The 22494-nt window shown below is 33.3% G+C and overlaps 2 protein-coding genes across 2 annotated transcripts; one reads left to right on the plus strand and one right to left on the minus strand.

The window, feature by feature from the left end:
- Positions 1-6209: 6209 nt before the first annotated feature.
- LOC117573146 (programmed cell death protein 6) lies at positions 6210-10791 on the minus strand. Its single transcript, XM_034256085.2, has 3 exons — positions 10424-10791; positions 9913-10288; positions 6210-6516 (listed from the first exon to the last, which is right to left on the minus strand). Exons 1-3 carry the CDS (start codon positions 10480-10482, stop codon positions 6415-6417), a joined length of 537 nt encoding a protein of 178 aa, XP_034111976.1. The 5' UTR covers positions 10483-10791; the 3' UTR covers positions 6210-6414.
- Positions 10792-15478: 4687 nt separating this feature from the next.
- On the plus strand, positions 15479-18706 carry LOC117573147 (ubiquitin-conjugating enzyme E2 G1). Its single transcript, XM_034256086.2, has 3 exons — positions 15479-15714; positions 17077-17179; positions 18248-18706. Exons 1-3 carry the CDS (start codon positions 15669-15671, stop codon positions 18603-18605), a joined length of 507 nt encoding a protein of 168 aa, XP_034111977.1. The 5' UTR covers positions 15479-15668; the 3' UTR covers positions 18606-18706.
- The last annotated feature ends 3788 nt before the right edge of the window (positions 18707-22494 follow it).

Here is a 22494-nt window from a genome sequence, read left to right on the forward strand (position 1 = left end):
AACCAATAGAAGGGTAGAAGGGTATTTAACATTGTGCCGGCAGAAATGTATGTAACAGGTATAAGGAGGCATCTCCGACCCTATAAAGTATATATATTCTTAATTAGCATCAATAGCCGAAACGATTTTGCCATGTCCGTCTGTCCGTCTGTCTGTGTGTCTGTCTGGATCTCAGAGCCTATAAGAGATAGACCTCCAATTTTTCGACAGCATTTGTTATGTTTGCACGCAGATGAAGTTTGTTTCAAAATTTTGCCACGCACACTTCCGCCCCCGAAAATCAAAAAGAATAAATAACAAGCGTAATTTTCAAGCTACAGCTACGAGTTTTGGTATATACAATAATATCCATAGTATTTATTTGATTGCGATCAGATAAAAATTGTCGAAGTTATTAAAGAAATAGTTTTGTATGGGCAAAAACGCCTACTTACTACTACTAGTTGCTTTGGTCGACAATCTGGTATATTTTGAATGCGGTACTATATCGATATAATAAATATACCGTTTGGTATATTTTTAGTATTTTGGTATTTCCTTTGTGGTTTTTTGTACGGGAGATCAACAATGGCTTTGATTTTGTTGGGATGTGGTTTAATGCCTTCTGAACTAATTATATGCCCGAGAAATTTAGTTTCCTTTTTCATGAATTCACATTTGTGAAGTTACAACTTTAAATAAGCTTCTCGAAGTTTTGAGAATACTTTAGATAAAGACGATATAATTCTTCAATGAAGTGAAGTAAATATTGATTTCAGTACAATTGAAAATCCACTCAACCCGACGAGAAGCCAATTTGTCTTCAATCTTCTCCGGCGGAAAGACTTCGCCGCATTTTTTGGCCTCTCGGTTGGCTCCAATGAAATTCTTTCTATTATTACTCCTTAGTCTCTTAAATGGTCCACAACGACACATAAAATTGTTCATTGCAATTATGCAAGCATCCTTGACAGGTCGTACACCTCTCAAGATAAATCGCTCTTGTTGTCAGGATGGAAACAAGCCATCTCTTCTCCTTTCGGGTACCGGCTACCACAAGTAGCGGTCCAAAGTAGTCCTATCCAATATATTTAAAAGGCCATTCATGGCTATGACGCAAGCCATCATTTTCTGTACTGGCTGCGCCCTGTGAAGCTTGTATGACATTCAGTAGTCGGCGGCGTAGATTTGTCGTCCAATACCTTTTGCGAATCTCGCTGATGATCCAGGTTTTGATAAACATCTATGACAATATGTATCGATGGAAGAATCTGATCGGCCTTCTTGCTATGTACGGGATGCATAGGGCTGCATTTACTCTGTCATATGCTCACAAGATTCCGTGCCAATCCTTTTGTGTCGCTTCTCCCGTCCGCCATACCAACAAGTACTCTGCCTCCTCACACTCAAGTGACTTAAGTGCACTTTTGATTACGCCCGCGATGCGTGGTCAGCAACATTGTCAGCCGTTGGTACCCAGCGCCATTGAGAGATGTCTGTCGATTCCAAAATCTCTGCCACACTGTTATCGACATAGTAAATTACTTGTATCGGCGGTGTGTACTGCTTATTCAATGCAACGCCGTTTTTATACCCGCTAGGGGTATTATAACTTTGTGCCGGCAGAAAATGTATGTAACAGGTAGAAGGAGGCATCTCCGACCCTTTAAAGTATATATTATACATTCTTGATCGGCGTCAACAGCCGAGACAGCATTTATTATGTTTGCACGCAGATCAAGTTTGTTTAAAATTTTTGCCACGCCCACTTCCGAAAATTAACAAAAATCGAATAACAAGCATAATTTTAAAGATAAAAATTGTCGAATTTATTAAAAAAGTATGGGCAAAAACGCCAACTTACTAGGAGTCTTAGTTGCTTTCGTTGACAACCTGGTATATTGTGCCGTCTATGGCATATGTTGAACGCAGTATTATATCATACAATTTGGTATATTTTTAGTATTTTTCCACTATTTTAGATATGCATTGTTTTGCTTTTATTCAAAAGCCGGTATCTCACACAGTCGACTGTAACTTTCTTAAAACTTTTCTTAGGATTATATATCACATAAAGATCATATTCTAAACATAATCTCGTCGCGACGAACAAAAAGATCCACTTCAGGCCACTTTCGAATTAAAATTTTCCATTGCAATTTGAGGACTCAGCATTAAAACACGAACGCATACACAAAAAATTACACATAGTATGCTAAGAAGAATAAGAACTTTATTCTTCAAACTCAATATATTGTAAAGTCAATTTTTAAAGACACTTTTTTCAGACAAGAAATCCCAATAAAGTTCGTCTATAAGTAAATTAAAATAAAATCGTTTGTTTTATTTTTTTTTTACCCCTCGTGTAACACGAAAACCATAATTATATATAATTAGACTTTATGCTTAACTTAATATATTAGGTATTTCGTCTATTAATTTTAGTTGTGAGGGGAATGGATATCTTACTCCCCCAACTAATAGTAATTAGCTTGTCCTCATGCGTTTAATTCGAGGTACACAAGTGTATGCGTGTTTACAATTTGAGACTGTTCTTCGATTACATTTGTATCTGGTTCGTTTTTCATTGTCGCTTTAAAAAATGTTTTCATTTTCTTATGTAGTATTTATATATGGACAATAAGGATTAATAGTAATACAATTGCGATTAAAGAATTCCCTTTAATTATGTTTTCCTTATTATTGAACAGACTCATTTCTTTAATTTATATATGTGATACGAGTAAGTGCTCAATTTTAGTAACGTTATATTCAATAAATATTAATGCTGTGAATTGATGAGCTTTATTTGTTACATTCCAGGTTATTATTATATTACATGAACAAGATATTGTTTTCGGTATTTGTTGAATGTACAAATTGGTGTTTTATGATTTATAATGTTTGCAATCCAATGATCGCTTATAATCATTTTAGAAAGGGTGTTTGAAGCCAAATTGTTATGCAAGTTAAATTTTCCTTCAACATTTTTATTTATCATTTGTCCATTCTCGTGTGGATATGGTATTATTAAGAATGCGTTGATTTCGAAATTACTGAGTGGAATATGTAACATTAAGAATATTTCATTTGTGCATGGGTGCGACTGAAGTTTTTATAATAATAAATTTTTCATGATTATTGTGTTCTATTTGGTCATGTTTAAGTAATATTGGATTGAAAATTCCTAAGCATGTTAGTTGTAGTCCTAATTCAATATCTTCAATATAATCTGCAAAATGTTCAATGTTAATTATGAATGAGTTTATTTGTCGTTTTTCTTGATTATACATTTTTTTTAAATCTTTATTAAGAGTGTCAATAAAATTATTTAAATTACTTGTCTGAATGGTGTTATGTGCAATAATTTGATGTTCAAGTTTTTTTTTGATCAAGTTTTTTATATCTCCTTTTAATAGGCTTTGTTTTCTTGGATTTTACTAATAGGGATTGTGTAAATCTCGTGTTTACCTCAAAATCACATTCAATTTTATTAAGAAAATTTATTTGACTTATTTTATTTTCTTGTGTATAATATTCGGGAATTCTTGCATATATGAAAATATCTAGTAGGGTTTAATAGGAAGTCTTATGATTATAATTATACAAAATGGTTTGAAATTTAGTTAGTTTATACTTTGTATGATTATTACTTAGCTTCCTTTTATTCGTAATTTTTCGTTTATCGTCTTATGAAATCTTTCTATATTCCTGTTTTGCTTGTGTTGATATTAATTTTCACATTTACCTTTTGTAGCTACATTCATAAGGCAATGCTAATAAATACTAAATCTTTATCTGCTTTTCTTGTCTTCTAACCAATCTCTACTTTGAACCTCAATCAATTATATAAAAATCTTTTAGGTATATTTCACTGACTTATGGTGTAACTTCAAAAGTACGCTTTATTACGTTACAAATTTGGCATTTATTTCTTAAATTCAAAATTAATTTTCGATAATCGGGATAGTAACTAGTTCTTTTCTTTAAACCAATAGAAGGGTAGAAGGGTATTTAACATTGTGCCGGCAGAAATGTATGTAACAGGTATAAGGAGGCATCTCCGACCCTATAAAGTATATATATTCTTAATTAGCATCAATAGCCGAAACGATTTTGCCATGTCCGTCTGTCCGTCTGTCTGTGTGTCTGTCTGGATCTCAGAGCCTATAAGAGATAGACCTCCAATTTTTCGACAGCATTTGTTATGTTTGCACGCAGATGAAGTTTGTTTCAAAATTTTGCCACGCACACTTCCGCCCCCGAAAATCAAAAAGAATAAATAACAAGCGTAATTTTCAAGCTACAGCTACGAGTTTTGGTATATACAATAATATCCATAGTATTTATTTGATTGCGATCAGATAAAAATTGTCGAAGTTATTAAAGAAATAGTTTTGTATGGGCAAAAACGCCTACTTACTACTACTAGTTGCTTTGGTCGACAATCTGGTATATTTTGAATGCGGTACTATATCGATATAATAAATATACCGTTTGGTATATTTTTAGTATTTTGGTATTTCCTTTGTGGTTTTTTGTACGGGAGATCAACAATGGCTTTGATTTTGTTGGGATGTGGTTTAATGCCTTCTAAACTAATTATATGCCCGAGAAATTTAGTTTCCTTTTTCATGAATTCACATTTGTGAAGTTACAACTTTAAATAAGCTTCTCGAAGTTTTGAGAATACTTTAGATAAAGACGATATAATTCTTCAATGAAGTGAAGTAAATATTGATTTCAGTACAATTGAAAATCCACTCAACCCGACGAGAAGCCAATTTGTCTTCAATCTTCTCCGGCGGAAAGACTTCGCCGCATTTTTTGGCCTCTCGGTTGGCTCCAATGAAATTCTTTTTATTATTACTCCTCAGTCTCTTAAATGGTCCACAACGACACATAAAATTGCTCATTGCAATTATGCAAGCATCCTTGACAGGTCGTACACCTCTCAAGATAAATCGCTCTTGTTGTCAGGATGGAAACAAGCCATCTCTTCTCCTTTCGGGTACCGGCTACCACAAGTAGCGGTCCAAAGTAGTCCTATCCAATATATTTAAAAGGCCATTCATGGCTATGACGCAAGCCATCATTTTCTGTACTGGCTGCGCCCTGTGAAGCTTGTATGACATTCAGTAGTCGGCGGCGTAGATTTGTCGTCCAATACCTTTTGCGAATCTCGCTGATGATCCAGGTTTTGATAAACATCTATGACAATATGTATCGATGGAAGAATCTGATCGGCCTTCTTGCTATGTACGGGATGCATAGGGCTGCATTTACTCTGTCATATGCTCACAAGATTCCGTGCCAATCCTTTTGTGTCGCTTCTCCCGTCCGTCATACCAACAAGTACTCTGCCTCCTCACACTCAAGTGACTTAAGTGCACTTTTGATTACGCCCGCGATGCGTGGTCAGCAACATTGTCAGCCGTTGGTACCCAGCGCCATTGAGAGATGTCTGTCGATTCCAAAATCTCTGCCACACTGTTATCGACATAGTAAATTACTTGTATCGGCGGTGTGCACTGCTTATTCAATGCAACGCCGTTTTTATACCCGCTAGGGGTATTATAACTTTGTGCCGGCAGAAAATGTATGTAACAGGTAGAAGGAGGCATCTCCGACCCTTTAAAGTATATATTATACATTCTTGATCGGCGTCAACAGCCGAGACAGCATTTATTATGTTTGCACGCAGATCAAGTTTGTTTAAAATTTTTGCCACGCCCACTTCCGAAAATTAACAAAAATCGAATAACAAGCATAATTTTAAAGATAAAAATTGTCGAATTTATTAAAAAAGTATGGGCAAAAACGCCAACTTACTAGGAGTCTTAGTTGCTTTCGTTGACAACCTGGTATATTGTGCCGTCTATGGCATATGTTGAACGCAGTATTATATCATACAATTTGGTATATTTTTAGTATTTTTCCACTATTTTAGATATGCATTGTTTTGCTTTTATTCAAAATATGTAGCCGGTATCTCACACAGTCGACTGTAACTTTCTTAAAACTTTTCTTAGGATTATATATCGGAAGAAGTTTAGGTTATCACGTTATCAGTTACACTATATTTTAAGCATACAAAAAATCGATTTCGTGAAAATTCTGCTGTAGTGTTACTCCTTCACAGTCCTGTAAACTCAAAAAACAAAAACGAGCCGAAGTTTAATTAAAGTTTATTCCTTACTTTTTCACAGAGTAATATTGTCCATTTTTTGCAAGGCATTTTATATAACTTTTATTTATTATAAAGGTTTTTAATTTGTTTTAATAATAAAAATATGTTTATATATTAAGTATATTTTAAAAGTTTGAGGTTACTAGATTCAATTTGGCAATTAAGCATTCTTGATATTTAACCAAATTTACTATTTACATTTAACATCCAAATGATTATTTTTATTGTTCTTAATTTTTATTAAATTAAATTTTAAGAGAGAACACCATGCTTAAAAATTGTTCATAGTGAATAGTGATGACTCCATCCATGTCCGTATCGTGCTGTCTAAACGCTGTTGTAAGAGTCTACAAAAGAACAAAAATTGTATGTAAATAAATGTAAACTACAAATTGGGATAACGTCTGTTAGCAAAAGCACCAAAAACTTATACTCTATTTAGACTAAGTGCATCTACTTAAATGCTGTGATTCTATTATGCAAGAGTTCACACCAAAGTTGCATCCCACGAACAGCGGTTTAGGGGTGAACTCGCTGCGTTCGAACTCCCAATTCCGAGATGAGCCGAAGAGGCTCTGCGGTTCTAATCGCAACTCTCGGCTTTTCTGGGGACGCAATAAAGCTATTGCAAATGTATTATATGGTTAGTGCTAATACCGTCTAAAATTTGAAATCTGATTCGCCGTTTATAATGCACTTGTGCACAGACAACTTGCTTTCACATATTATATGTATAACGATTAATAAAATATTTATATAGTGTTAAACTCAGCTCAGAGAAGCTGGGTCCAGTGATATGAGATATTAAAAAAAAAATTGGTGCCCATTGCTTTAAATCGTTTGCTCATGTTTGCCCAGGAAAAATTTTTTTTTGCACACCCTTACTTTCAAAATTATGAAAAAAATTTGTTTTTCAAAAATTGCAAAAATTGTTTTTTCAAAATTTTTTGGGGGAAATCGCTTTAAAATCGTTTTCCCATGTTTGCCCATCTTTTGATTTTTCGAAAAAAATGTTCGTTTTCAAAATTTTGCGATTTTTTCGGCACGAATGACTCAAAATCAATCGCCCACACCACGAAATTATGAAAACTAAAACTCTAAAACGGTAGCCTCAAGTTTTTTCAAGCCCATATCTCAGAATTTCAAGATTTTGTGAATGTGAAGGTTTTTTGATTGCCCATACAAATTCATCGTTTGCCCAAGTTTCAAAGTCTCAAAATTTTGCCAAATTTCAAAATTTTTTGACTTTTTCAGACTGCCCATGCGCTATTTTCGTTTGCCCACCCTTTAGAATTTCAAAATTTTGCCGAATTCCAAAAATTTTCATACTTTTTTGATTTCAGCCTATTGCCCATACAAATTCATCGTTGGCCCAAGTTTCAAAGTCTCAAATTTTTTTTCCAAATTTCAAAATTTTTCAAATTTTTTGGACTTTTTCAGACTGCCCATTCGCTATTTTCGTTTGGCCACCTTTTAGAATTTCAAAATTTTGCCGAATTATAAAAATTTTCATACTTTTTTGATCTCAGCCTGTTGCCCATACAAATTCATCGTTTGCCCATATTTGAAAGTATGAAAATTTTTGGAATTATGTGAAATTTTGAAAATCTAAAGGGTGGGCAAACGAAAATAGCGAATGGGCAGTCTGAAAAAGTCCAAAAAATTTGAAAAATTTTGAAATTCGGCAAAATTTTGAGACTTTGAAACTTGGGCAAACGATGAATTTGTATGGGCAATCAAAAAAGTTGAAAACCTTCACATTTTTTAAAATTTTGAAATTCTGAGATATGGGCAGACTTGAAAAAACTTGAGGCTACCGTTGTAGAGTTTTAGTTTTCATAATTTCGTGGTGTGGGCGATCGATTTTGAGTCATTCGTGCCGAAAAAATGTCAAAATTTTTCAAATTTCAAAATTTTGAAAACGAAAATTTTTTTCGAAAAACTAAAAAATGGGCAAACATGGGCAAACGATTTTAAAGCGATTTCCGCAAAAAAATTATGAAAAAAAAAATTTTCGAATTTTCGAAAAAAAAATTTTCATAATTTTTAAACTTAAGGTGGGCAAAAAAAATTTTTCCTGGGCAAACATGGGCAAACGATTTAAAGCAATGGGCACCAATTTTTTTTTGAATATCACAAATCACTGGACCCAGCTTCTCTGAGCTGTTAAACTCAATTATTGGCCAGCAAGCATGTTCCACTTTAGACCGATTTTATGTTACTAATAAAATTTTTTTTAAATGTTACCAGAAAATATATTCTTTTTATTTCAAGTTTTTCTCTTTTTCTATTAATTTTGCGAAATGTCAAATGTAAAAAATATGAAAACAGAAGAAACGGATTCCATCAAAATAAAGCGATCTTGTAACTTTTTTCCAAGAATCATTTTTAAATGTGTTAAGAATAGTATAATGAACAATTACCTTTTAGAAACAGTACAAACAATTTTTATACAAACAATTTTTATGTATACATATTCAATAAAAACAAAACAGTGCGATATCATTCTTAATATATACCAAAATATGATACCGAAAGATACTAAGATATACCAAAGACTATATTTGGTATATCGATATATAATAGATGACATTCCAAATATACCAAAGAGTACAATATATTTTAAATTGTCAAATTATTTTTTTCTACAATTTTTATATGATCACAACCAAATCATACTCCCCTATGGGTATCGGGTATAAAACGAAACGCCTTAGTATCGGCGAGATATTATTGCGTATTTCAACTTTTGACGCAAATCTCACGTCAACATGACGGAGATTATTAGAGTATTGTTGGATCCTTTTAAGGAAGGGTTTTTTTTTTGGCTGTATTCACTTTAGACCTGAACGAATGAAATGCATGCAAATACAACAAATTTTGCCTGCGTTTGTTTTTTGATAAAATAATAGTCACATGAATGAATGAATTTAATAGGAAATTCTCCTTCATACTATTCTTCGATAATTGTTGTAAAAAATGTTACCAGATCGCTAATGGGATGAGTTCCTGCATCCTAGGTTTGTAATATTTATGTTAAGCGAGAACTTTTTTCATTTATTATTTTTTAAAATTGAATATAAAAGAAAAATTATTGAAATTTAAATTAAAATAAAAAGTATAAAGTTGCTAATTAATAATATTATATAGAAAAATGTTTATTTAAATAAGTAATAAAGTTACAGTCGAGTGTGCTCGAATGTGAGATACCCGCTACCCATTTTGAATAAAAGCAAAATATATACTAAAAATATACCAAACTACTTTTGTTATTATTGTATACTCCTAAACAGCAGCTGTAGCTTTAATATTACGCTTGTTATTCGATTTTTTTAATTTGCTGGGACGAAAGAGGGCGTGGCAAAAATTTGAAACAAACTTCATCTGCGTGCAAAAATAACAAATGCTGTCGTTATTAATATTAGAGCTCTATCTCTTATAGTCTCTGAGATCCAGTTTTCATACGGACGGACGGACGGACGGACAGACAGACAGACACACAGACGGACAAGGCTAGATCGTCTCGGCTGTTGACGCTGATTAAGAATATATATACTTTATAGGGTCGGAGATGCCTCCTTCTATCTGTTACATACATACATTTCCTGTCGGCACAAAGTTATAATACCCTTCTACCGTATGGGTAGCGGGTATAAAAATGTAATAAATATATTAGTGGCAGAAAATAATTCGTAATTAAGTTTGGCACAGTGCATACATGTCCAATATATACGTATACTTACATAGAGGACAATGCAACATTGAATAAAATCGTCAAAAAGAATAGTCCCACGACCAAATCGATCGAATTTACGTAAAAGAACTTCAACAAGGTGGTCGGAAAGGCGATAACCAAATGATGTAAGCGCAGTCTTTAGTTCATGTTTATCAATATTTCCGGAATTGTCTCTGTCAAAGGATCGAAAACAATTTTGCCAATCGGTTACATATTTCCAAAGTGCTCCAAAATCTTGAAATGAAACTGTTCCTCGGTTTTCGCGATCAAACATTCCAATCATCAAGCGGACTGTTTCGGGATTGAATGCAGACCAGGTGCCATTGGAAAGGGCTACTTGAAGTTCATCGGCAGAAATATGTCCGCTTCGGTCTTTATCAACTCTACGATAACAATAAAATAATTTTAGTATAAATTCAAATATGTTCTCAGACTCCAATTTTATGCTCATACATTCATATACACATGTGCATATGCATGAATAACATGCATGAATTACAGTAAATAAATGAATTTACCTTTGAAACACATCCCAAAGAAATGATTGATCTGGCATTATTCCTTGTTGATACGACATATTGAATTTACAAAAATCTCAATTATTCAATATTGACAAAAAAAAAACTGTTAAATTGAGGAATTCACTAAAAAAAAACAATATTTTTCGTAATTAATCTAGTTATTGTGACTCAGCCCGTATTGGTGGTTGTCTCTAGAGTCTAGGCCTGCAAACGATACGATATTATAACAAAATAATCGAATCGTTTGATTTGGAGAAAAGATCGATTTTATCTTTCAAGAATCAACAATCGGTAATAAAACTCTAGAAATAGACCCACACAAATTTATGGCCACTGGAAAAACGCTAGGTAATGACAAATAACTTATATAGACCACGTGCATCTACTTCAATCATTCATCACGCGAAGAGCTGTTTAGGGGTGGAACAGTAAACAAATTCAGGGAGGAAGAAGAAGAATACCATAAGCAATGTAAGCAACTCAACCGAACATGAGCAATATAATCAATTATGTGGCACTGAGGGTATTCAAAAAAAAATAAATAAATTGTATATATTATTCATCATCTATGCAAAGTGGTCAAATTGATCATCTTGGCGATTTTCTTTAAACATTTTTTATGCATCTGTCTATTTCCTTTAATTTTTTGTCTTTGGTTTTATTAAGTATTGCAAAAGATATTGAAATAATTTTAAAGCTCCAAAACTTGAAAATGGAATAAAGCTGATTTCCATCGATATCACACCTTTTCCGATAAGAATTCCAAAATACTATCCAAAATACATCCACATTTTCAGGATCACTACGTTGTCCGCAAATAGACTAAATCGCTTTGTTTCAGCTAAACTTAATATAAAAAAGATCGTAATTAATTATTGAGGCGTCGCTTCCTTTATGCAGTCCCCTTTAAAAAGACATATTTAAACAAAATAACATTTCATTTGCAGACACTTTGTTCTAAATTTCATTCTTAAAAATAAAAAAAAAATAAAGTTACCTAGTAAGATCACACCTACGGTTTCAAAATAATTATTTGTTAACTGCAATCGGTTTAATCGAGCGTCGTCTTTTCTATACAAGTTGTCCTATTGCAAGACACATATGGGTAATTCTCTGAGGGATGTCCAGCGACCAGCTTTTCAGTTACAAAAAAAAAACATATTCTGAAACAATTTTAAAAATAAGTAAAGGTTATTTTTATAGCTCTAGATTAGTACTTTAATTAGAGCTAAGAATGGTTTTGAAATTTTTATTCTGTTTTGTTTCCTGTTCTGATAATTGCAAAAATTAACAAATTCGTACGCAAAACCAAAAAATTAACGAATTTATATATTTTATCGTAAAACAGAATAAGTTACTAAAATCAATCTTAGCTCTAAAAATAGTGCTAATCCAAAGCTTTAAGAAAAACCTTCACTTAATTTTAAAATTATTTTAGTTTATGTTCTTTTTTGTCACTGTAAAACTGTTCGCACACGACATTTACCAGAGAATTACCCATATAAAACTTAAAGAAGGTAAGAAGAGGATGTTAGGCAAAAACATTTATAAATTAATGTTAAGATTGTTGTTTTGTTAATTTTTGTTTTTGTTGCACTCTTGTTAGCGTAATATTCTTGAAAAAATCTGTAGCCAATTACATATATTGCCAAACGTAATTAAGACAAAGTTAATTGACAAGCTCCAATAGATGCCTTACACGCAAACACGCATATAAACGCAAACGAGTTTTATCCACTTTGGAAATTTTCTATAATCGAAAAAACAGAGAGATACAGGCATGCTCCAGTTTTCACTTTCGGTTTTCACTTTCGGTTTTCGTTTTCGTTTTGAAAACGAAATCGAAAAAATTGGTTCTCCCGTTTTCACTTTCACAAGATACTTTCGAATTCCAAAATGAGAAAATTTGTCTTGCCTAAATGAAAAGTAAATGCCTCTTTCTATATTAAATCTTATCTTATTTGCAAAAGGAAAAAAGTAGTTGACTTATTGGTTTATTGTCGTTCTTTTAAGACCTCTAGAAGATCAATTAGGCTTGTAATAATTTTTAAAACGACTAATTTCTGACCCCACCTCAAATTTGGAAATAAAATTTTGCCGTCGGCAACAACAATTTTCGTTTTGGTGAGCGAACGATAAGTCCGACAGCATGAGCTATCGCCTAAGCTGCTATACTTTTGATGGAATGTAAAAGCAAGTTAAAAATACTTGTATAATCAAACAGATGGCGATACATTTTTTGAAGTTGGGTAAAAATTGTTTTTTAAAAATTAATTTATTTAATTTAATTACTCAAATGCTAAAATTTTATAAAAAAAAATTGTTGGAATAACCGGAATGAAATCCATTAAAAAGGTGGCATCCCCATTTTTTGTGGGAAACAGCTGATTGCCGTTCAACTGATTTTTTTAAAGAAAGTTTTAAATCTTTCTTTGCAAAAAAGACAAAAGGCAAATATATTTCATTCAGGGGAAGCATAAATAAACTATGCAGGATAAAAAAATCCTTATGAGAGTTCTATCCACGCAAAAAATTGGACATACAAAAGACATTTTTTCGCGTTGTTTACTTTTGACCAAAACACAAGTCAGCTGTTTTATCAGTAAAAAATGAAACGTTCCGATAGCAAAACGATGACCAAAAACGTGTGAAAACCGGAGTACCTAAAAACGAAAATCTCGGGTTTGGTCCCAAAACGAAAACGAAAACCAAAAGTGAAAACCGGAGCATGCCTGATAGTTTTTTCTTAAAGCTGATTGATTTTTTTATAAACCACATTAGTCCGTGCCACATTATGACACACAAAAGTCGGTAACCACGGTTACACCCACAGTTAACGATTTTTAAATAATAGCATCGCAAAAAATATTTATTTAGGTTTTGCAAAACTTGAGATACAAATGTGCCACTTAAAACTTTAGTTACCGGAGAACTTTGCGCAATTTCAATAATCGGAGCTTTTTGTTGGAAAAATATAAATAAAACATGAACCGAAAAATCGTTTCCGACCTTTTTTAATGTGAAATGCTGATGATGCGTTTTATTTTTAATTCGATTATATTAATTATATTCTATACAGTAAATAAAAATTGATTGATTGCCGATTGCCTGCCAAAGTTTGTTTACATTAGAGCAGAACTCAAATATCAAACTAAACAAAATCCGATGTCGCCCCTTGATATAGCTAATTTCATTATCTTACAGTGTTTCGTTTTTTTTTTTTAAGTTTTTCACACCACCGCACCAGAAAACTCGGTTCTTTTCCGTTCAGTTCGAATGTAACGTTCGCCCCATGTAAAAACCCATAAGCGAAACAACTCGGTTTTTCTACGTTCTCGAGCTACATGAAAATATCGGAAAACGACCGTAGAAACATTGAACACACTTTTTGGGTAATCACGCGATATTTTATAGATGTGACAACGAAAAATTGCTCACCACTCATCAAACAGCTGACAATTATGTGCGCTAAACTATGAAAATAGAAATAAAAAAATTTATTTAGCCTTTTAGAACAAATCTCCAGTAATCTCCTGGAAGATATGTTGTTGGAGTTGTGGCATTTCGGAGCGGCCATATTAGAAAATTTTGCACTTACTTTTCGGTTTGTGGCGGTAGAAATATATGTCAAGAAATATGACACTCTGCGGCACGGAATGATGTTTCACATTTATAAAGGAAATATAAATTAACAGCCGCGCTCCTTCGCTTTTCGTTATCGTTTTGGGACCAAAACCGAAGTTTTCGTTTTTAGGTGCTCCGGTTTTCACAAGTATTTGGTCATCGTTTTGTTATCGGAACGTTTCATTTCTTACTGCTGAAACAGTTGATTTGTGTTTTGGTCAGAAATAAACAAAGCGAATAAATGCCTTTCATATTTCCAATTTTCTGCGTGGACAGAACTAACATACGAATAATTTTATCACGCATAGATAAATTACGCTTTCCCCCGCAGTCAGCTTTTACCCACAAAAAAAGGGGATGCCACCTTATTAATTGATTTCCGGTGATTTCAACTACTTTTTTATGCACTTTTATTATGTATGTAATTTAATTAAACAGATTAATTAAAAAAAAAACATATTTTAGCCAACTTCATCAAATTTAATGCATTATACATCTATTTTTAACTTGCTTTTTCATTCCACCAAAAGCTTAAGCGATAACTCATACTGTCGGATTTATCGGTCGCTCACCAAAACCAAAATTGTTGTTGCCGACGGCAAATTGTATTTCCAATTTTGAGGTGGGATCAGAAATACGAAAAGTGAAAACCGGAGCATGCCTGAAAAAAAAGGTTACGCTAAAGTAATTTTCTTCTTTTTAGAATATACTGAGAGCTGCGGTTGCGCAGTCAATACAAAATATTTTGTTTGTCTAGAGAAAACAAAATTAACAAATTACCAAGCTAGTCCAATTTTCTGTGCAATGCAATGGAGATTTTAAAACCGTCTCCATTTCGGCTCTGTGGCATCAAAAATAGCCCAAGATTTATTTTCGGTTGGAATTCGAAAGTTTTGATTTTTGTGGTGCCCCTAAATAATTGTTTTTATTCTAATCACAATTAATGAGTTTATTAAATTGGCAAGAACTAAAATCTTTACTTTATAACATATTAATACAAGTAAATCAAATATTATTTTATTTCTATTATCGTTTCCAGCTCTATTCTATTACTACCAACAGCTAAGAGCTAACTATCAGAAATCATTCTGCTAAAACAAATTTGAATTTATCTGTAATCTATAATGGTAAAATAATAATGTAACTTAGAGCTTGTTTCTGTATAAAAACATTTACCAACACGTTTTGAAACGATCAGCTTTTGAACAAAGACACGAATTTGAGCAGCTCCGCTATTTCCCCATGCATAAATCTAGCAGAATCATTGTCGCATCATTGATGATGCGGCTTCATCGTACGTTGTGAACGCGTTAGAAATAGAAAAACGTGTCTGGAATCACCCCTGATAGCCAAAATGTCATCAAAATCACAAAGTGGAAACTAGTTGCAGGAATCTAGCTTTGTGAACCGTTTCATGAACCAGATCACAATGGATTTTTTTCCCACATTGTTTCACTAAATTACGTTTTTCCGTCTGCAGAGAATGAAAAAAGTATATTGTCGGCTTTCATATTAAATAAAAAAACCTCCGTTTTAAGCAGGGATTGTTTGAAAAGTCAAATTTATTAATCTGTTAGAGGTGGATGCTAACATATAATACATCAGAAATTAATTTAAAATGTCTGAACTTCAATCATCATTGCTATTAAAGAAACAATTAGCAGGTATGTTTCACATGTTTTATTCTTAATATGTATAAGTACATATATCTATATACATATATATCAGAACCTGTGAATTTAATAGTGAGCACTTACATATTATAAAAAGTATGTCCATTTTTCGAACATGCTTGTTTAAGAATAGATCTTATATGTTTATACGTATTCGTAAGTCGACATGTAAGTACTTATGTACGTATGTATATAATATATATGCAAAAGTCAAGGGACGGACAACTGGAAGTATCAATGATGTATGCGTGGAAGACAATATACATATGTATTGTTGTTCATTCAATTCAATTATGCTTTAATATTTTTTTAGTTACATATATTAGCTTGATTTGCATATATAAAAATAAAAACAAATGCATATGCACTTGTGTGTTAATCACACTTCGTTGTGTGCCGGTCTTAATATCCTTATTTAGTATATTTTTTGATTATTGATTATTCATCCAATAGTAGAAAATTATTGCCTTGTAAGAATCAGAATATTTGTAATACATATGAATGTATGTATTTTTTAAATGGATGTGAATATTTTTGGATATTTGTGTGGATAACGAAGAAAATCATATTTAAAACAGACAACAAACATCAGAAAAAAAATTGTTTAGTCATAATAGCTGAAGCATTTTTGAGTAATATTTTTGTATATGGATGGCTTACAAATCGCGCTAGTTGCCACGCCCTTGCGAACGTAAATATATATGAATATCGTCGTAAATAATCTTTAATTGTAGATTCATTTGTAGACCCTTTTGTCGAAAAATGACAATAGTTCTCCAGCTCTACGAAAACGTATCTCAGTCAATTGGTAACACCATATATCCATATCTATTCATTACTCTTTAAGTGCCAGGTTCTCGACTTCGGTTAACAGTTTCCGATCTCAAGATTTTATACCTTTTTAATATTTACAAATCTGTAACCCTGATACAAAAACGGAAGATAATAGTCAACAATCGTCTGAAGAAAGAAGGAGAAAAGGCGTTTGTGTTTGTACACCGCTCTATTTTGCCCTTATAAACTAAACATAACATAAACAAAATATTACCTTAAATATGCCAAATTTGTGACTACTCTACATTCCAAGTAACGTCAGACCTGGCAAAGGGAGTTTCTTCGAAGTTTTGACCAAATTAATGATCAAAACAAATTAAGTGTTAGCTGTAATTTACAATTTTAAATACAATTCTGATATTTTAATCGACCGATAGAAATTGAGTCATGTAATCTCTAATGTAATGATAATCTCAAAAATCGTATTGTAACGTTTTCTGAAGGCGCATGATAGAAGAAAACAGTAATTAGTTATACATAAAATATATACAAAATTATAACAATACAATTTTTTTTCAGAACTAAATAAGAACCCAGTTGAAGGTTTCTCGGCTGGATTAATTGATGAAAATGATATATTTCGTTGGGAAGTTCTGATAATTGGACCACCAGACACACTTTAGTAGGTTTATTGCAAAAAATATATTATTATTATAGTTATTATTTTACGGATACCCAAAGCGGTTAAATATATTAATGTTATTATAAATTACTAGCTCTAACTAATGCTTTTAACAAAATTTCGGATTGGAAATTATAATTTAAACTTTGATTTTCATTCGTTCTAAATACGGAGAATTAAAACAATTGTACTTTTCAAAAATATTGGAAATACGAATAATCAAATTGACCTCAATGCTACTGTATTTGTGATTGCGTCTTAGTATTCGCCGTGTTTCCGCTAAAATTATTTAAAAAAGGTTTTAACTCGCAGTTGTTCAATAATATATTTTATTTAAAGTCTGCGTTTTTACCACCCGAATTTGGCAATATTTCTTTATAACTCTGAATTATTTAGTGTTATCGAAATCACACGCACTAAATTCATTGTGAACATTTTCTTCGAATTACGAAAAAATAATTTTTTCCCAATGAAAATAAATGGTTTAGGAGATTTTATTTGCAGTTATTCACGGTAGTTAATTATATCATTTCACCTTTTTATTTACAATTTATACTTTTAGAAGCTAGGTAGCATAAAACTGCAAAACTCACTAGCTTGTACGTTGTTTTTGTTTGCATGAGTAAAATCGGACGAGTTGAGCGTTGTTCTTGTTCAAAATAATGATTGTTGACCGAATGAGCAAGCGCCCGAAATCATTACTTTGAACACGAGCCGAACAAACACCAGAGTGGATTTGTAATCAACAATGAAACTGTGTGATTGTTATTCGACAGTTAAGTGCGTACCAATGTTTTTCATTCGCCCGAAGCCGTTCTCTGGGAGGTAGGGTACTTTTGTTCCTATTAGATGTACACGGGATTTTGCCTACAGAAATTTTAGAATTTTTTAATTTGATAATTTCGAAAATATGTATATAAAAAAAATAAAAATTTCTAGAAACTTCACAAAATTTATAACTTCAAGTGAACAGTTAATGGTCGCGAAATTGTTGAGAACTATAAATAATACTTTAAAATATATTCAAATTTTCTATTTTTAAAAATTATTTTGTCTTTTTTCCTACAGCGAAGGAGGTTTTTTTAAAGCGCATTTGTATTTTCCGAAAGAGTATCCATTGCGTCCACCACGTATGAAATTTGTCACAGAAATATGGCATCCAAATATTGAGAAAAATGGAGATGTTTGCATATCAATTTTGCATGAGCCTGGAGATGACAAATGGGGTTATGAAAAAGCATCAGAACGTTGGTTGCCGGTTCACACAGTGGAAACTATCTTGATATCCGTGATATCAATGCTTGCAGATCCTAACGATGAGTCTCCAGCAAATGTTGATGCAGCCAAGGAGTGGAGAGAATCTTACACTGATTTCAAACGGAAAGTGGCCCGCTGTGTTCGGAAAAGCCAGGAGGAGTGTTCGTAGAAGCTGGATTTGCTCTATATTTGTATATTTATATTAAAAATTTGATACATTAAAAGGAATAATTGAATTAATAGACACATAAATTAGCATCTTTTAAACCAGTTATTTGAATTATTGCCTTATAGAGTAATACATTGATTATAGCGAAAGTTCGCTAGGGGCCAGATCTTGAGAAGAAGTCATTCAAAGCCCAATTCAAGAGTATTTGCTATCCTTTTTACGGACTTGTGACCGTGGCTTAACCCTTTCTTTTTCTTGAAATGTGTCCGTTTATCGAAGATGTCGGTCATTAACTAATACCGTTATTTCATAGTCGCTGTTGATGATCCCAAAATACAGACGACAGAACTGCAGACCGACTTTTACCTGACTTTTTAACTAAAAGCCAGCGAACGTCCTGTTATTCTGTTCTCATAGCGGCATAGTGAAGAGAAGTATCAAGATAGGTTTAAAAAAATTAAAAAGAAAGATTAGAAGTTATTTTCTTGGGAAGAGAATAATTATTAATATGGGTCGCAAGACTTTACATGAAATTTAAAATCAAAAATATACAAGTTGCAATAATATGTGCTTGGGATATTACCATAGAAATAGGCAATGATTGTGATTTCATCTGTTTTTTTGAACAATTTAATTGTTTAATAGGAAAATGTTTGAGCGGTGTGCCCATAAAATGTTTGTTTTTATAATTTCCGTGCCAAATTTAGGGTCATAAAGGTTTCCAAAAACGGTCACTCTAAAATTTGTGAAACTTGCGAAATATATTGCTTTTTCGATATATTCCCGACAACACCAAAACATCAAGCCAAAACATCTGAATCGGAATACTTCAATTTCTGAACATGTTCACCTAAAAGTTACAGACATCTGCGATCGATAGCAGTCAGTCTTATTATTTCATCACTATAGAATATATAATCACGGGACTTTTTGTATATTGCCCACTCATAATACTGAAACATTACTACATAAGCGTTTAATCAGTTTTTGGGTTTTACAATTTTTTCTATTTTTTTTCCGTTACCCATAGGGTATAACTTTGTGCTTGTAGGAAATGTATGTAAGAGGCAGAAGAAGTCGTCTCCGACCCCATAAAGTATATAGATTCTTGAAACTCGTAATTTTACAGCTAGAGCAGTTTTGTATATACTACAATAATTACTATAGTTCTAAAAGTTATTATTCCTGAAAATTTGGTTGCAATCAAATAAAAATTGTCGAAAGAAATACTTTCGAAAAACGCCTACTTACTATGGGTCTTAGTTGCTTTGGCTAACAATCTGGTATGTTTTGAAAGTACTATATCGACATACCAAATATGCCATTTGGTACATTTTAGTATTTTGCGATCGGTATATTGTTTTTTCCCCATCTGACTGAATAACACTAAGAAAATTAAAATAAGTATGAAAGTTATAGTCGAGAGTGCTCGACTGTGAGATTATTGAAATACGCCGAAAATATACTAAGAAAATAAAAGGTATTTATAGATATTGTACAACTTTCAAAATATACCAGATTGTCAACCAAAAATTATAATACCCTATGGTAGCCTATGGGCATGAAGATACATACTATATATTTTGACAAAAATAACACTTAAAAAATAACCAAAGTAACGTGACTGTCAACAACTTAAGTGATCAAAAAAGAAGAGAAGCATGCAATGGCTGGATCGCCTAGAAGCATCGGGTTGGTGCGTCTGTACCACATCTCTCGAGGCATAAGCGTAGATAGATATGCGAGGACCCATGAGTATTATACGCCACTGCTTACTCGTCGACTCGCGTATCTGGTGCATTCGATGAGCCCATCAGCAAATCGTTTAGTGTTAGAGGCGCCTCCTGATCCACCACTAGCGGCAAGTAGGTAAGCGGACGAGAGTTGATAAATGCCTCTAATTAACGTGTGTCGCAGAACTCTCTTGACACAGAGAACCATACGTTCCCATACTCCTCCTTCAGATGGATTGGATGGACAATTGAAAATCCACTCAAGCCCACGGGAAGGGAATTCGTACTGAATCATCTCCGGCTCGATGACTTTATCAAATTTGTTGGCCTTCCGGAGACCGGCTGCCACAAGTAGCGGTCCAAAGTAGTCAAATTCAATATATTTAAAGATGATCTCCCTGACCACCGCATCGTCGTACCCAAGCAGTGGTCCTGATCAGACGTGAATACTTCGAGAATCGCTGAAAAGATATAAAAAGGCATTTCCTCTTCATCGTTGCACATAAGTGCTTCTACTTGTGGCCAAAGCCCGCGTTGTGCAGAACAGCTGCTTGCAACTCCAGACGGGTTATGGTTATGCCTTCTCCTCATCTTCACGTCATTGTACGCTTTTAGCTGCTCCATATATAATTAAAGCTTGCGAACAGGCTGCGCCAAAAGTCATCACGGTCATCTTAAATACATCCGGATCTCATTGGTCATCTCCATCACGCCATAGAAATCGTTGTGCACATCTATCCTGTGGTCGTATAACAATTTGGTGAAAAATCTCCTTGGTATCGCCGCAGACTCCGAAAGCTCCTTTTCTGTGCTGTGGACACTTGTCCAGCACCGAATTTAACGATACATCGCCAACTTTCGCCGATGCGTCGAAGAGCAGTGGCAGCTTTCCTGCCTTTTTGGGATTCATCCCACCCAAAATGTGGCGTATCTTTTCTAAACGTAATCGTTCATAATTATCCTATAGGCTACGCCAAATTGTGAATCAGGTTTCATTTTCGTTTCAATATTCACCAGACTATTTAACTCTATATCGTAGCTCCTTGGAATTACGATGTCGTTGCGCTTCAGTGTTGCCAAAGTCGCTTTTTTCCCGTCAAAACTGGCTTTTTTCAAATGCCATTTGCTAGAAAAAATTGCAAACAGCGGGCAGCGGGAATTCTGGCTTTTTTTTTACTTAAATGCTTTTTTTTAGATTTTTTTTCTATTTGCCCAAAATTATGGAACAATATTTACTATAGCTGTTCTGTCAATGCTTGCCAACATTTTTAGTGACAAATCGATTGTATAGTGTTGTAAAGCAATCTCAAAGAACACGCCAATTTAAGAATTGGCGATAAGTCATAGCGTCTCTAAAGACAAAAGTGAATTGATCTTCAGTTCACTGTTTTGATTGTTTTAAAAAACTGTCAAAAGACTTTAAACAAAAATATCGGGACGACACGGGTGACAGTTACTGCAAATCTACAATCACCGCAAAACTCTCTGATTTGCGCGCCCATGCTTTGACCAAAAATCATAAAAGTGCCAAGTGCGGGTTAATGCAAACAAACCAAATAAATTTTGTAGCTTTGACGGTCAAGACAATGGAGCAAGAAGCAGTGCTATGTCTTTTTGTGGCCGAGCATACATTGTTGGCTCATTTGGATCATTTAGGAAACCTAGTTGTTGAATACTTTGAAGACGACAGCGCTATTCGTTTTTCTACTCGTTGTTTTCTACTTAAAATGAAAATACATTTTATTCTAAATCATGTATTTACAGTTATGGCTTGCGCAGACTTGAGAAATGCTGCTATAGATATAACCTTCCTAATAAATTCCTAAAAATTATGGGAACTGGATGAAAATATGATAATAAAAATGAGGAGAATCAGGATAGTTTTAATAAAATTCTCCAAATATTGTACAGCTGCTGTACAAATTCTATACATATGTTTCAATATAACCGATTTCGTGCGCTCACCTTGTGACTATCAGAAAAACATAGAGAATCCAATGAATTGAAAAATCAGCTTTTTTTACAGCTTTTTTGCATCGTTCTTCCCGTCAAAACCAGCTTTTTTTCTCAACAAACTTTGGCAACACTGTTGCGCTTCCATAAAATCCTGTCTGGTATCGCTGTTCGAGTCTCACCATGGTATCTTTGAGAATCTT

The sequence above is a fragment of the Drosophila albomicans genome, chromosome 2R, assembly GCF_009650485.2.
Source record: "Drosophila albomicans strain 15112-1751.03 chromosome 2R, ASM965048v2, whole genome shotgun sequence".
NCBI classification, from domain to species: Eukaryota; Metazoa; Arthropoda; class Insecta; order Diptera; family Drosophilidae; genus Drosophila; species Drosophila albomicans.

Excerpts from the sequence above, each read along its gene's own strand:
- LOC117573147 (XM_034256086.2), top strand. The coding sequence starts at position 15,669 with ATGTCTGAACTTCAATCATCATTGCTATTAAAGAAACAATTAGCAG. Across the intron at positions 15,715-17,076 it reads ATTAAAGAAACAATTAGCAG|AACTAAATAAGAACCCAGTT; the intron begins GTATGTTTCACA and ends ATTTTTTTTCAG. Across the intron at positions 17,180-18,247 it reads GGACCACCAGACACACTTTA|CGAAGGAGGTTTTTTTAAAG; the intron begins GTAGGTTTATTG and ends TTTTTCCTACAG.
- LOC117573146 (XM_034256085.2), bottom strand. The coding sequence starts at position 10,482 with ATGTCGTATCAACAAGGAATAATGCCAGATCAATCATTTCTTTGGGAT. Across the intron at positions 10,289-10,423 it reads CTTTGGGATGTGTTTCAAAG|AGTTGATAAAGACCGAAGCG; the intron begins GTAAATTCATTT and ends TTGTTATCGTAG. Across the intron at positions 6,517-9,912 it reads AATGTTGCATTGTCCTCTAT|ACTCTTACAACAGCGTTTAG; the intron begins GTAAGTATACGT and ends GTTCTTTTGTAG.